The 13156-nt window shown below is 36.9% G+C and overlaps 1 protein-coding gene across 2 annotated transcripts in view; it reads left to right on the top strand.

The window, feature by feature from the left end:
* runx2a (RUNX family transcription factor 2a) overlaps positions 1–13156 on the top strand; it is a 68013-nt gene that overhangs the window by 39598 nt on the left and 15259 nt on the right. Inside the window, exon 6 of one of the 2 annotated variants that reach the window (XM_084097642.1) lies at positions 11362–11538. The exons of the other annotated variant lie outside the window; for it this stretch is intronic. Coding sequence (XP_083953768.1) covers positions 11362–11538 — 177 coding nt within the window. The remainder of the gene's footprint in view (positions 1–11361; positions 11539–13156) is intronic. 2 annotated transcript variants of the gene reach the window in all.

Consider the following 13156-nt stretch of genomic DNA (forward strand, 5'->3'; position numbering starts at 1 on the left):
ATGTCTTAAACCAGACGCTAATTTGTGCTGGTTTTGGTAGGTTGCGTTGGTCATTATGGAAATGATCCGGCTGTGTTCTTCAATTTGCATGTCGTCAGTAGATCACTCGCAGAACTTTCCACTCCCTTCGGCGCTAATTTGCCCTGTTTAGTAAATCTGGCTCACTGTCTGTTTTCATTGTTACTAAGGTGGTCTACACCTTGCCCTAACCGTTTAAGCCATTGAGAAAGTGCAGATATATTTATGTCTAGCATGAAATTCCCCAGAAACGTGTACTCATTTGTAAAGAAAATATTCCTTGCGAGATTCAATCCAATGGTCTTTAGCCAATGGGAGCCAAGACACACAAGAAGACAAGCATCAATATTGTTGCTCAAACTAAGCGCGTAACTCAAGCGAATGCTGCGTCAAATCATGTTTGTTCTTGCTGTTGCTTTATGAATTGATCAGATTTATGGCATTCGTTTTATGTCGATTCTACTCTACACAGCAGCTCTTGACTGGTCTGGTCGCACAGGGCCGTGAGTGTGAACCGCACGCTGCTGTAATCATTTGGCGGGTCTCATGTAACTGTGGTTATTAAGAGCAATTTGGACTAATAGACTGGGAGGGGCGGCTCAGACTGTTCAGAGAGGGCCCTGTGTTACTTTTACCACCATGACTGCCAGTGTTCCTCGCACACCATCATAATAGCAGCATTCTTACGCCGATATCTGATCCTTTAGTGCTGGGTTGTTGGTGGGCTTGACACGTGAAAGACAGTCTCTATAAGCCTGTGAGAGGGAAAAGAGCAAAATCAATATACATTCATGTCAATTGATTCTTGTTATGTCATATAAAACAAAATGAGTTATTACAAAAGTTTGCATTTTTAAAAAGCAGATAGATGCAACTAAGAACAGTAGCACACTGTGAGACACATGGACTTCATCTTTAAACTGTTTATGGAATGTTGGCTTCACTCGGTTGGTTTATAAACCATTTCTTTTACTATGGCATATACTTACAAATCATTTAAACAAGCGCTAAAGCCTAAATGTAAAAAAAATAGAGTGAAAAAATAACTTATCTTGCAGAGTTTGTGCTATGAAGTGTTATTGTAGTATAAATGCGATACTAATATAGTTTTTATTAATATTTTGAATTATTTTTTATATTTTCTGTTTTAATTTGAGTTCAAGTTTAGATGCCTATTTAGTTGTTATTCATTGTTATTTATTTTTTTTATTTTTTTTAATGTTAAAGGTCAGTAAGCGATTTCTGAGAAACACTGTTGACATTTGAAATCAACCCAAACAAACACACCCTTCCCTTCAGGGCTCCGCCTCCAAAATGCACGAACACACAATGCAAGAGTAAATGTCCCTTTATCATAGCAGAAGCGAAGCAAAACAAAGCGTTGCGAGAAAGGAAGAACAAAAAATGAACACAGGACACAAAAGTATATAAAAGCAAGAGTTGTTTGTTAGTCGCCAGCAGCACATCAGCTCCAGACAAACAATGACTCTCAAACCTGTCCTGTTACTATAGCTAACATTACAACAACAGCATATCTTGGTTCTGTGAAACATAGCAAATCCAACAACACTAATATTTAATATTTTATAATATTATCACGGGTCCTAAAGCTGTTGCCTGATCATAACCCTTCTTTTTCCAGTGATATTCCTCTGACATTTTCTCTTTTGTAGTGTCTCTCTGCCATCTCTCTTTCTACACTCTTTATCAGGGGTGCTGCAGCCCCCCTGTTTTCACAGAATTGTAAATGCAGTGCAAATTTTGTTCATTTACATACATTCATTTTTAGCATTTAGTCATTTATTTGTAATAAACACTTTAAGTGTGCTATTACATTTTTTTATTTATATGTTAAATTGTTTTGTTTTTTTAAACATACGCGCAGAGTGTGACTTCATATTGTGACTGTTAAAGAATTAATCCGCTCTACTCCTGAGCGCTCAAGTCCGTGCATCATTGGTGTTGAGTAAGGTAGTGTCGCTGTGCAAGCTTTTTTAGTGTATATTACAGTGTAAATAGCTCAATAACCCTTTTATTTAAAGGCTTAATTAATGCGCCATACCGATCCTTTGCATTACGATTGCAAGCAGAATCAATAATGTTAGAAATGTGATTTGCAGTCAAATGTCCCAGTGTGAATGCTGTTTAAACAAGTGTTCTTCTCACCCATACGCTTGTTGTACTTTGTGGAGTTTTGACGTGTTTTATAGACATTTTAGTGTTAACATGATGTTGTTACACATAGTTATCTAGACACCAGAATATTAAATATGAAATATAAAAAATAAAAAAAAAATTAATCAACCACCTAGAAATGTGCCAAAAATGATTAGAACAGCATAGTTATCTAGACACCAGAATATTAAATATGAAATATTAAAAAAAAATAACAAATTAAGCAACCACCTACAAATGTGCCAAAAATGATTAGAACAGCATAGCAACCCACACCCACAATTTTTTTCTTAATTATAAAACAATTTTCTTCAAAAATATATACAGAATCATTCTTTAGACTGTATTGAAGATCTTTTGTTCCAGTGCTGTGATGTGGTGTCACTGGAACGTCACTGAAAAATAAGAAAGCATTTTAAGTCGCACAATCTAGACTGTATTTATAAAGGTAAATCCATGCAGTTAGTGCATGTGAAAAGTGCACACTAAAGTTCCCTGCTTTGCCTGAGTTGGCTCTGTTAATTAATGCCACCTCGCATTGGGGAGATGGAAAACATGGCTTGTTTTTAAAAAGGTATTTGCCAAGATGATCCGTGACGCTGTGTTTTGACTGCCATGAAGACGGCTGGAAAAGAGCTATTGTCTCATGCAGAACTCAGCCAAACACGTTTCATAGAGCAGGACGGTAAACGGTGTAAATGTTCTTCAGATGGAGTCTGTCCGCCACAATCTAATTTTCACACTTCGTTTTCATTTTATCTCACACTTTTTTTTTCCTCATTTACTTTGTGGTACTAGGCTAAAGGATCCTGTGGTAAAAGGCACTTTTGATTGCACTTTTACTCACATAACAACCAAAAAAAACACTTTAATACCACAAAATACTACTAATTTTTATAAATAAATAAATAAATAAGTAACATTTCGCTTATGCAGGTTTGTAGCACTGTTTTCCCCTATACTGTAAGAAATCTTCCTTTTGCAGCCTCAGTGTTGTGCCGACACATGTTTCAGTGTATTGTTTGCACAACAGCTTCTGACAATCAATATGTTGCACATAAAATCTTCCATTGAGCCAGATTGTTTACGTTGCGGTTTGCGCGGAGCCGCTCTAATTGCTCGATGCTGAAATGAGCATTAGCCGTGAACCTGTGATGTTTCTCTCTCTCTTTGAACGTCGCTCTGCGAGCCCATACAGGTAAATGCACACAAAACACATACGGTAGGCCTCTCAGACAAAAGCCAACACAGGCCATTGAAAATAAACCTATATAAGGATGGCTTGCATAAGAAAGATCTGCTTGTACTTTCCTCAAGAACACTTTCAAATGAAGTGATATAAGACAAGTATGTGACTGTTAGTGTTGGCACAGAATCTTGATGTTCTCTATCAGCAATAGATGGTTACACATGACTAACAATATAATTGGCTGTTTTAGGATTAAACATGCTCAGCTATTTTTAAGGAATTTTGTGCTAATATCAAACTGTAATTACAACAGTTTTTGCTCTGTTCCAGAACAGCCATGCTGTCTACTGCCTAGCCTTTGAAGTGAAAAGAAACTTCTGTATAAACCAGTGTTTTTGATAGAAGCCATAAAGTGTTTCTACCAACAGCAATATGCTGCATTTATCACTAGATGATGAATATCAACATTTTTAGGGACAGAGCCTCAAACGATGTCTCTAAGCAAGCATTAAAGGTAGGGTAGGCAATATTTTTATAAACACTTTCTGTCATACTGGTTGAAACTGGTCTAAATATCAAAATATGCACATATATCTTCTCTGGAAGTCTCAAGACCAAAAAATGTTCGTCCAATCACTGCATTGGTTCCAAACAAAAATGGCAGACAAACAAACAGCAGTCGCCTTTTACAGTTCCTCCTGAGCCAAAACAATGAGCATATGCTGCGTTCACGCCGTATCATAACCGTAATTACAAGATTACAACCCGTGACGTTCTACCCGGAGCTGTTCACATCCTCAGACTCGGATATATGCGTTTCTATGTCTATGTTTCTATCAACGCCGAAATGAATCTGCAGCAGTCAGGTGGTACAACTAAAGCTCTTTAAGCTGTTTATGTTCATTATTATTGTAATGTTATGTGCTTTGAGACATGAGGTATTTTAACGCCGTCTCTCGTGACGTTTTTGTTTTCTCTGGCTGTACGCGTTCATGTGTTTTGAAGGAGGCGTGGCTTTGGAGACGCTCTGAAGGGAGGGTGGGATCTCATGCTTTCAAAGCTAGCTTGCTATTGGTAGCCTCTCTGAAATTACCTACCCCACCTTTAAAGGAACAGTTCGCCCAAGAATGAAAATTATTTGTCATCATTTACTCACCTTTGTGTAGATTTTGTATGCATATTGCATAGTTGTACTTGTAGTCAACTGTTTTATTTGTGATTAAGCAATGAAACATGCCAAATTGTGCTAACATCATTTTTGGCCAGGCAGTCATACAAAGAAATTATGAACACATGCAAAAAAAAATGAGGGAACCAACAAAATATTAATAACTGATTATGTTGTAGTCATTTGCTTTTTCCTGTGAGCTTGTATTTTTTTCTGCATAGTAAAAGAAAATCTTTAGCTTTAGTTTTGTCAAATAAAAAACCTTTTTTAAATTAAAATAAAATATAATTTGTTCTTCCCTTGTATTTAAAAAAATATATAAAATATTTTGATTACATTTTAATTTAAGGTGATGTAGTTACATTGTACTTACTCAAATAAGTACTGAGTGATAATTTACATGTACTTACTATAGAGTTATGGTTATGGTTTGGTTTATGGTTAGTTACTTGTAATCATACATCATTTACTGTTATTACTATAGTAAGTACATGTAGTAACGTGTAACCTTAAAATAAAGTGTTACCAATATTTTCCTAACAGTTTGATGGTTTAATCAAACTTAGAGTCATTGAAAACATATATCCCCTCCAGACAAAAATAGTTAAATAGTAAAAATGTGAAATATTATTACAATTTAAGAAAAATGTTTTTTATTTGAATATACTTTAAAATGTAATTTATTCCCGTGATGAAAGCTGAATTTTCAGCATCATTAATCCAGACTTTAGTGTCACATGATTCTTCAGAAATCATTCTAATAAGCATTTTCTACTCAAGAAACATTATATTTGATCAGTGTTGAGAACAGTTTTGCTGCTTTATATTTTTGTAGAAACCATGATAAAAAAAAAAAAATCAGGATTCCTTGGTGAATTTAGTCAATTTAATGCATCCTTGCTGAAGAGTTAATTTCTTTAAAAAAACAAACTTTTCAACAGTAGCTCACACACACACACACACACATACCGACCCTTGTGCATTAACTCCAGTTGTGTCATCACAACAAAACAGAAGCACTCTGATCTCCTCTAAAATGTGATTTTTAGGGACCATAGCAACTAATCTGACTAGATAGATGCATAGATCATCTTCAGTAGTAGAGCCACGCCAGGATTCTGGCCCTAATGCGCATGTTGTATTTATGAGACACATGAGGCAAATAGAGGATTTTTTTGTTAGTTTGCATCCAATTACATTACGCACTGAGCCGTTCTGGCCCCGGATCACCCCTCAAACAAATACGTGTTGGCCCTGAAATAAAAGTTTGGTTGTTTGGGAGTAGTACGGTTGCATGGTGTCTGATTGTTGCAGTCGGCCCATCGATTTCTAAAGCTCTAGTAGCATGTGTGCCCCTTCTTGGCGTAGTTCACTTCCTGGAGCTCGAAACACACGGACCACACAGGCGACTGGCAAAACTCCAGCTCTGCTTGGCTGCCGTCAGCTTTCTCCATTTCTCTCCCCCTCTCCGTCTACTTCTGATCCTTCGACTGAGCGGGCGTTCGGCCTCGTCCTGTCCTTAAAAATCCTTTTTCCCCCCTTTGCTAATTTCGCGAGATCTGCCATGTGAAATAACCCATTGTTTCACTCTTCAGAGGAGTCGGCCCTCCGCGGCACAGCAATTAAAGAAATGAAATCTAGACGGATGTATGTTTCCCTTTCTTCTTCCATGCGTTTTATTCCCTGTGTCGCCGAGGCGTGATTGATGCTCTCTGACTGATATTTGATGTTGAAAGCGTGCTGGTGTTTAATGAGCACAGGGTGTTATTGTGAGTCACGCCACTATCATATGCCAATTTAACATAGCATAGCTGGCACACGGTGTCTATACCCGTATTATTTATCAAGGCGTTTTTGTGCATGAAAACAAAGAAATGAGACTACTTTATTTTTTTCCCCTCCCGAAGCAGTTTTGTTTCTCAGCCTTAAATGAAATATTCAACATTTTTGCCATAACAGGATCTTTTTACTTTAATGGAGATGTGTTTATTTGAATATTTGAGCTCTACCGTTGAGAGATGTTTTAGCACTGATGTAAACATAAGGGGATTCTGCATGTCTCATAGGATATGAGCATTAGGGATTTTCCTCTCGTTCAAGCTGAATCATTCACATCCCTTTTTTTTCATCCTGGAAATTTTGCATTGGACTTCAAATCCTAAAGTCTTTTGCTTCTGTCCTCTTCAACGGTGCTCAGAACATGTTCATAAGACACACTAGACAGTGATGAAAGTGATTTCCATTTCTGTAAGCTGTGTTGGATAAAAGCGTCTGATAAATGCCATAAATGTAAATATTTGGGTTATCAAACATTTCTATATGTGTCCCCAGAGTTTCAGAATAACCAATGTCAGAAATCTCGATAACGCTTTACAATATGGTTACATTAGTTTACATGAACTAAGATACAACATTTATTAATCTTGTTAATGTGAATGTTAATTTCATCATTTACTAATACATTATTAAAATCAAAAGTTGTATTTGTTAAAATTAGTTAATTAGTCACTTTGAACTGACATGAACAAACAATGAAGAACTGTATTTTTATTAACATATGTTAAGAAAGATTAATAAATACTCTAACAAATATATTGCCCAATGTTAGTTAATGTTAGTTAATACATTAACTAATATTAACAAATGAGGCCTAATTGTAAAGTGTTACCGAAATCTCATGATGGACATTTCTCATTAAATCTTAAAAAGAGCTCTCTTAAAAAATTCCATGCTCTTACTGTATGACAATGTCTTTTCCCAATAAATCATCTTCAGTGGTCTGCATTAGGTTATTAAAGAGCAATACACTCTGAATTGAACTGACTTGAGCTGAATAATGACAATATTGTCTTTTTAGGGCTGTTTTACAGCAGAATTTGCAGCCGAAAAACAGTGACAAAAGAAGTATGTCCGTATTCACAGTCCTCATAAAAGAGTAGGCAAAAAGCACATGGATATGATACAGACACTTTACTATCCCATGAGGCCACAGGAGAGGATTTATGAATGACAATGAAATGACGTATCTGACGCTGATAGGTCACATGATAAGGGCAACAGGGCTGATGTAGTAATAGAACATACTTTTTATTAGTGGTCAGGAAGTAATTTCTTACCTACTCAAGAGAGTATGTGATTTTGAATGCAGCCAAACAGTATTGCAATGGTTCTAAACCCTGGTCCTGCCCCCAAATAATGACACACACCTGACTCAGGTCATCGGCTCAATCCAAGACCTGAGATGGGTCTGTCAGACAAAGGAGACACCCAAATTGTACAGTGTTGGAGGGCCACCAGGACCAGAGTTGAGAACCACAGTCAGTATAAAGCGCTGTAGAAAAAGATGACATGACTTGACTTGAGTGTGTAGACTCACAAATACCTTTTCATTAAGTACTGATGTATTTACATCAGCGGTTTGCATTATGTAAGCCTTGCTGAATTTTACAGCCACAGCAACATGACCTTTTCCCAGTTTCACAGACAGTAGTCCCAGACTAAAATGCATGTTTGAGCTGTCTTAACTCAAATCTTATATCTTATATGTCACTGCCATTGTTTTGTCTCAAGATGCACACCAGTAATGTTTTTCTAAGGCACGTTTATAAAAGCTACTTAAAGGTAGGGTAGGCAATTTCAGAGAGGCTAGCAATAGCAAGCTAGCTTTGAAAGCATGTGATCCCACCCTTTTCTTCAAAGCATCTCCAAAGCCAAGCCTCCTTCAAAACACATGAACTCACACAGCAGAGTCTGCAAAGCGTCACGAAAGACCAGTGCATTCTCATACCCAAATCATCACTTTCTCGTCACTTTCTGACATTCGTCAATATCCGACGCACAAAGCACCCTTTAGCGTCCATATGAGACGCATAACCCTACCACAGACCTAAACCTACCCATAACCAAAGCGTCTCATATTGACGCCAAGGGTGCTTTGTGCGTTGAATATTGACGAACTTTCGAAAGCGTCAGTTACATGACGCCTAAACCTACCCATAACCGAAGCGTCTCATATGGACGCTAAAGGGTGCTTTGTGCGTCAGATATTGACGAATGTCAGAAAGTGACGAGTTGGGTATGAGAATGTGTTGGAAAGACTTTAAAATGTTAATTTAAAGAATTACCTCATGTCTCAAAGCACATAACATTACAGTAATGATGAACAACTTAAAGAGCTCTAGTTGTACCACCTGACTGCTGCAGATTTTACATGTGTTTACATGTCACATTTTAGTATCGGTACCTCAACCGAGGTGGTTCTATTAAAGTGAGCCGTACCGAGCAACCATGAAGTGGAAAAGCACCATAAGCCTCGTCTGTGAAACCGCGCCTTCATATCTCTCGTACATTTTAATTTGGGGAAAATATTGGCAGATCTGGTCACTCATAATAACATAAATAATGTGCGAGCAGCTCACCTTCATGCACACACACACACACACAGAGGCCAGATTCATGTCGGCCCCTTAAACTAAATGAAACCGGTTCCCTTTTATTGATTGTTTCTTTTATAGCGTAGTGAGAGGGAATACTTTCAGGGAATTAATCACACTCCCGACGCAAAGTGCTCTTGAGTGCAGCTAACATTGGCCTGTGAATGAGGAGCTGTGTTTGCTCAACTGAACTCCAGAGCACAATCAGGTTTTGCGAGATCGGAGGTAGCTCTGTCTCGAACCAACTGGAGAGCGGCCAAGCTTTTGCAGGAGTTGCTCTTTTCTTCTGTGCGATATTTACTTTACAAGCTATTCAGGGCAACCAACCAGGCCTAGACAGACAAGCACGGAAAAAAAGACTCACAAAGTCCCTCTTTAACACATATTCATCTCAGGTATTGACACAACAGTGAGGTTCCAATGAAATTAGTAGGGATGTTGAGCTCGGTACGGACTGGAAAGGGTGGTTCATGTGTGATCGGTCCGAGCCGGGAAGGGGGTGGACGTGGGGGCATGGCGTGACTCGTACTCTTTATTGCAGGATAGAGGATTGAGTCTGTCCTCTTTTATGGGAAATGAATGAATAAACATTGGCAGGTCATTCTTTTGTCGTGACTCACAGACATACTTTCAAGCATGATAGGTATAATAGGGAAATAAAGCAGTTTTGTAATTTGACTGTGAATTCTTTTGGATGGATGCCACGGTGTAAAACAACAACATGTACGGGCAGGTAGAAAGTCGATTTACTTCCCCTCCTTTTGTGTGCTGGTCGCTATTGTGAAAACTGAGATCTCTGTGATTAGAGATGCAGAGATCGCTGATGCATCTGACCCACACACTGATCTGCACATTTCTTTTGCTGTGTTGTTTGGTAAACAATGAAGTTTAATTGTTGGTTTTCCATTAAAGGGACAGTTAACCAAAATGGGAAACATTTACTCACCCTCATGTCGTTCTAAACATTTTCTTCTATGGATGTACCATAACATTTATGATAAAAGCATAATAATGTCTTTTATTCAACTTGTGTGCTTTATGTCATGTCTTCTGATGTCATACAATACAATTTTAATCTTGCCTTCGGCTGTAGATCTCAGATCTCACTTACACTTCAAAAGGCAGAAGAGTAAATATTGATTTCTAATGAATTTTTGGTCTGTTCCTTTCACAAATCTATCAGGTTTAATGAATTTGAGGTTGTGTAGATGATGACTGAATGTTCATTATTTGGTGAACTGTCCCTTTAAGAGTGTAGTTCACCCAAAAATGACGGTTCTGTCATCATTTATTCTCTTAATATATTTTGGGTAATCCACAAACTGATCTTTTTCAGACAATGAATGTAAACAGTGTACAAAACTAATAAAAGTACCACAGAAATAGTCCATACTTCACATATGAAGCCACACGATTGCTTTATGTTGGAAATTTAAGCTGTTATTTGACTTCTGAAATCTCAATGACTCATTTGCATCTCTTCAAAGACTTAATATATATAACATAAGCATAATAATATAACATTTATTCATCCTAATGCCATTCCAAGACATTTTGGAGAATCTTTAAACTTCACTTTTCCATACAATGAAAGTAAACAGTGATCAAACACCATAAAACTACCATAAAAATACTCAATAATACAATAGATGTATCAAAATGTTTGTTCTTATTTGAGCTCTGAAATCTCATTGGTTCATTTGCATCTGTTCGTCACACAAAACTATTGTATGACTTCAGAAGACTTAAGAAATATAGAGCATGAACTAGTTTTACAGTGCTTTTACGGTGCCTTTTTGTGACACCAGTATCCACATTCACTTTCATTGTATAAAAAAAGAAAAAACATATGTTTGCAACAACATGAGGGTGAGTAAATGATGACAGAATGTTCAAAATTTGATAAACTATCCCTTTAAAAATGAAACTTGCTCCAAAATGATAGTTCTGTCATCATTTATTCACTCTAACGTCATTGTAGGATATTTTGGGGAATCTACAAACTTGCTCTTTTCCAAAATGTACGTTTTTATTTGAGTTTATATCTGTCCGTCACACAAAACGTTCATATCACTTCAAAAAGACTTTAAAAATGGAGCATGGACTAGTTTTACAGTACTTTTACAGTGCTTTTTTTTAATTCTACATCCCCATTCACTTTCACTGTATATTAAAGAGCAGCGTGAACATTTTGCATAACATCTCTTTTTGAGTTTCTTGAAAAAAAGATAACAAGAAAAACATACAGGTTTGGAACGACACGAGGGTGTGTAAATGATGATAGGCTTTTCATTCTTGGGCAAAACATCCCTTTAAAGTTGGTCAGAATCGAGCAGTAGGTGTATTAACTGCAATTTCTGTCTGATATTGTTCGGTAGGACACAGACAGAAAATGGAAGACCCCCCAAAACCGCCGCTGTTCTCCGAGCGCCTGAGCGAGTTAGAGCGTTTACGCCAGACCACCATGAGAGTTGCCGTGCAAACCCAGAGTCCCCGGTCGTCTCTCAACGCCACGCCGAACTCCTTCAATCCACAGGGGCAAACTCAGATCTCAGGTAAACCGGCCCAGACATTTTCCTTTCCCTTTAACGCAGATATTTTAGTCTGTCTGGCCGTCGGCCTTCCTCTGGCGTGATCTTTAATGGCGAGTCGCTTGGTTTGTGTACTGTACAAACATCTGTATTTGGAGAACAGGTAGGTTTATTCAAGGGATTTACCGAAGATAAGCCTGCAGAGATAAAAAAAGAGTGGGTGAGAGACAAGCTACATGATGCAAGAAATAGAAATGTCATACAGTTGTTTTCAGAGTGAATCAGATTTAAACAGGAGATACTGATGGACGTGCCAGGCCTGACAGTCTCAGATCCCTTTGTCTACTTTTACTGGAACGAGGCATTATCTTTGTTTGGGATTGGCTGCTTACATCACCTTAAAGGGATAGTTCACCCAGAAACGAAAAGTCATTATTTACTCACCCTCATGTCATCCCAAAACCCGAGTTTCTTTCTTCCATGGAACACAAAAGATGTTTTGAAGATTTTTTATGCTTCTCTTGGCCAGACAACAACAAAGCAGCATAAAAGAATGATATTTACAACATATTTCAAGGCTTCAGAAATCACATGACAGTTTTAAGTGAGGAACAGAACCAATTTTAAATCTTCCCCTCCGTTGTAGCTCTCAAATCACACACAACAGGTTCTGGCGAAGATTAATGAAGATTCCTCTCCTTTTTTTTCTTTTTTTTTTGTTCCACGGAAAAAATAACAGCTTACGGGTTTGGAACGACATGAGAGTGAGTAAATAATGACAGGTTTTCTTTTTTGGGTGAACTATTGCTTTAATTCCATTACATTTGTCCAAATATTTTCATTAGTTCCTGCTTCACTTTTGGCATATTGGAGCTTGGGGTATTTTTTTATTTTTATTTCACATATGCGCTCAGCTTTAGAGTTTGCATAATGTTTGCCATTCTCTTGGATGGTCTCCAGTCCCACTCCTGTCGGAGCAGACGCTGTGTTTACTAGAATACTGTAGAAAGCAAACAGGAAACCGTTCTTGGCTCTGAATGTGATTAAGCTATTTACATACCATGGCCTTTTATACTAGTCAGCTCGGTCTTGGTCTTCATATTGTTATAAAAAGAAAGGTCACCCACTTTGTGTGCACAATGAGTCTTTTTAAATGTGGCTCATAAAGAAGGACTCTTCTAAGGGTGAACCTCAAAAACATGTCCTAGTTACCCCAAAATATAAGAAATGTATTAATTATATGTAAATTAAAGTATATATAAAACATTAAAGTCAATAAAAATATGCAGTAAAATTACATTATAATTTAAATAATATGTATTGAATTTCAATTGTTTTGAATGATGAATATGCTATATTATATTACATTATTATATAAAAAATTATATATTCTATATTTAATAAGCAAATTATAATAAAATGTATTAATAATTAATTATGAATTGATTAATTAAATTAATAAATAAATAATTAAAAGCAGTATATATATATATATATATATATATATATATACTGCTTTTAATTATTTATTTATTAATTTAATATATATATATATATATACTACATCACACATGTTCCCATCCCCGCAGTCACAGCATGAAAATACTATTAAAGCTTAATTTTGGAAAAATACTTTGTATTA

The sequence above is a fragment of the Abramis brama genome (assembly GCF_963993115.1).
Source record: "Abramis brama genome assembly, chromosome: 21".
NCBI lineage: Eukaryota > Metazoa > Chordata > Actinopteri > Cypriniformes > Leuciscidae > Abramis > Abramis brama.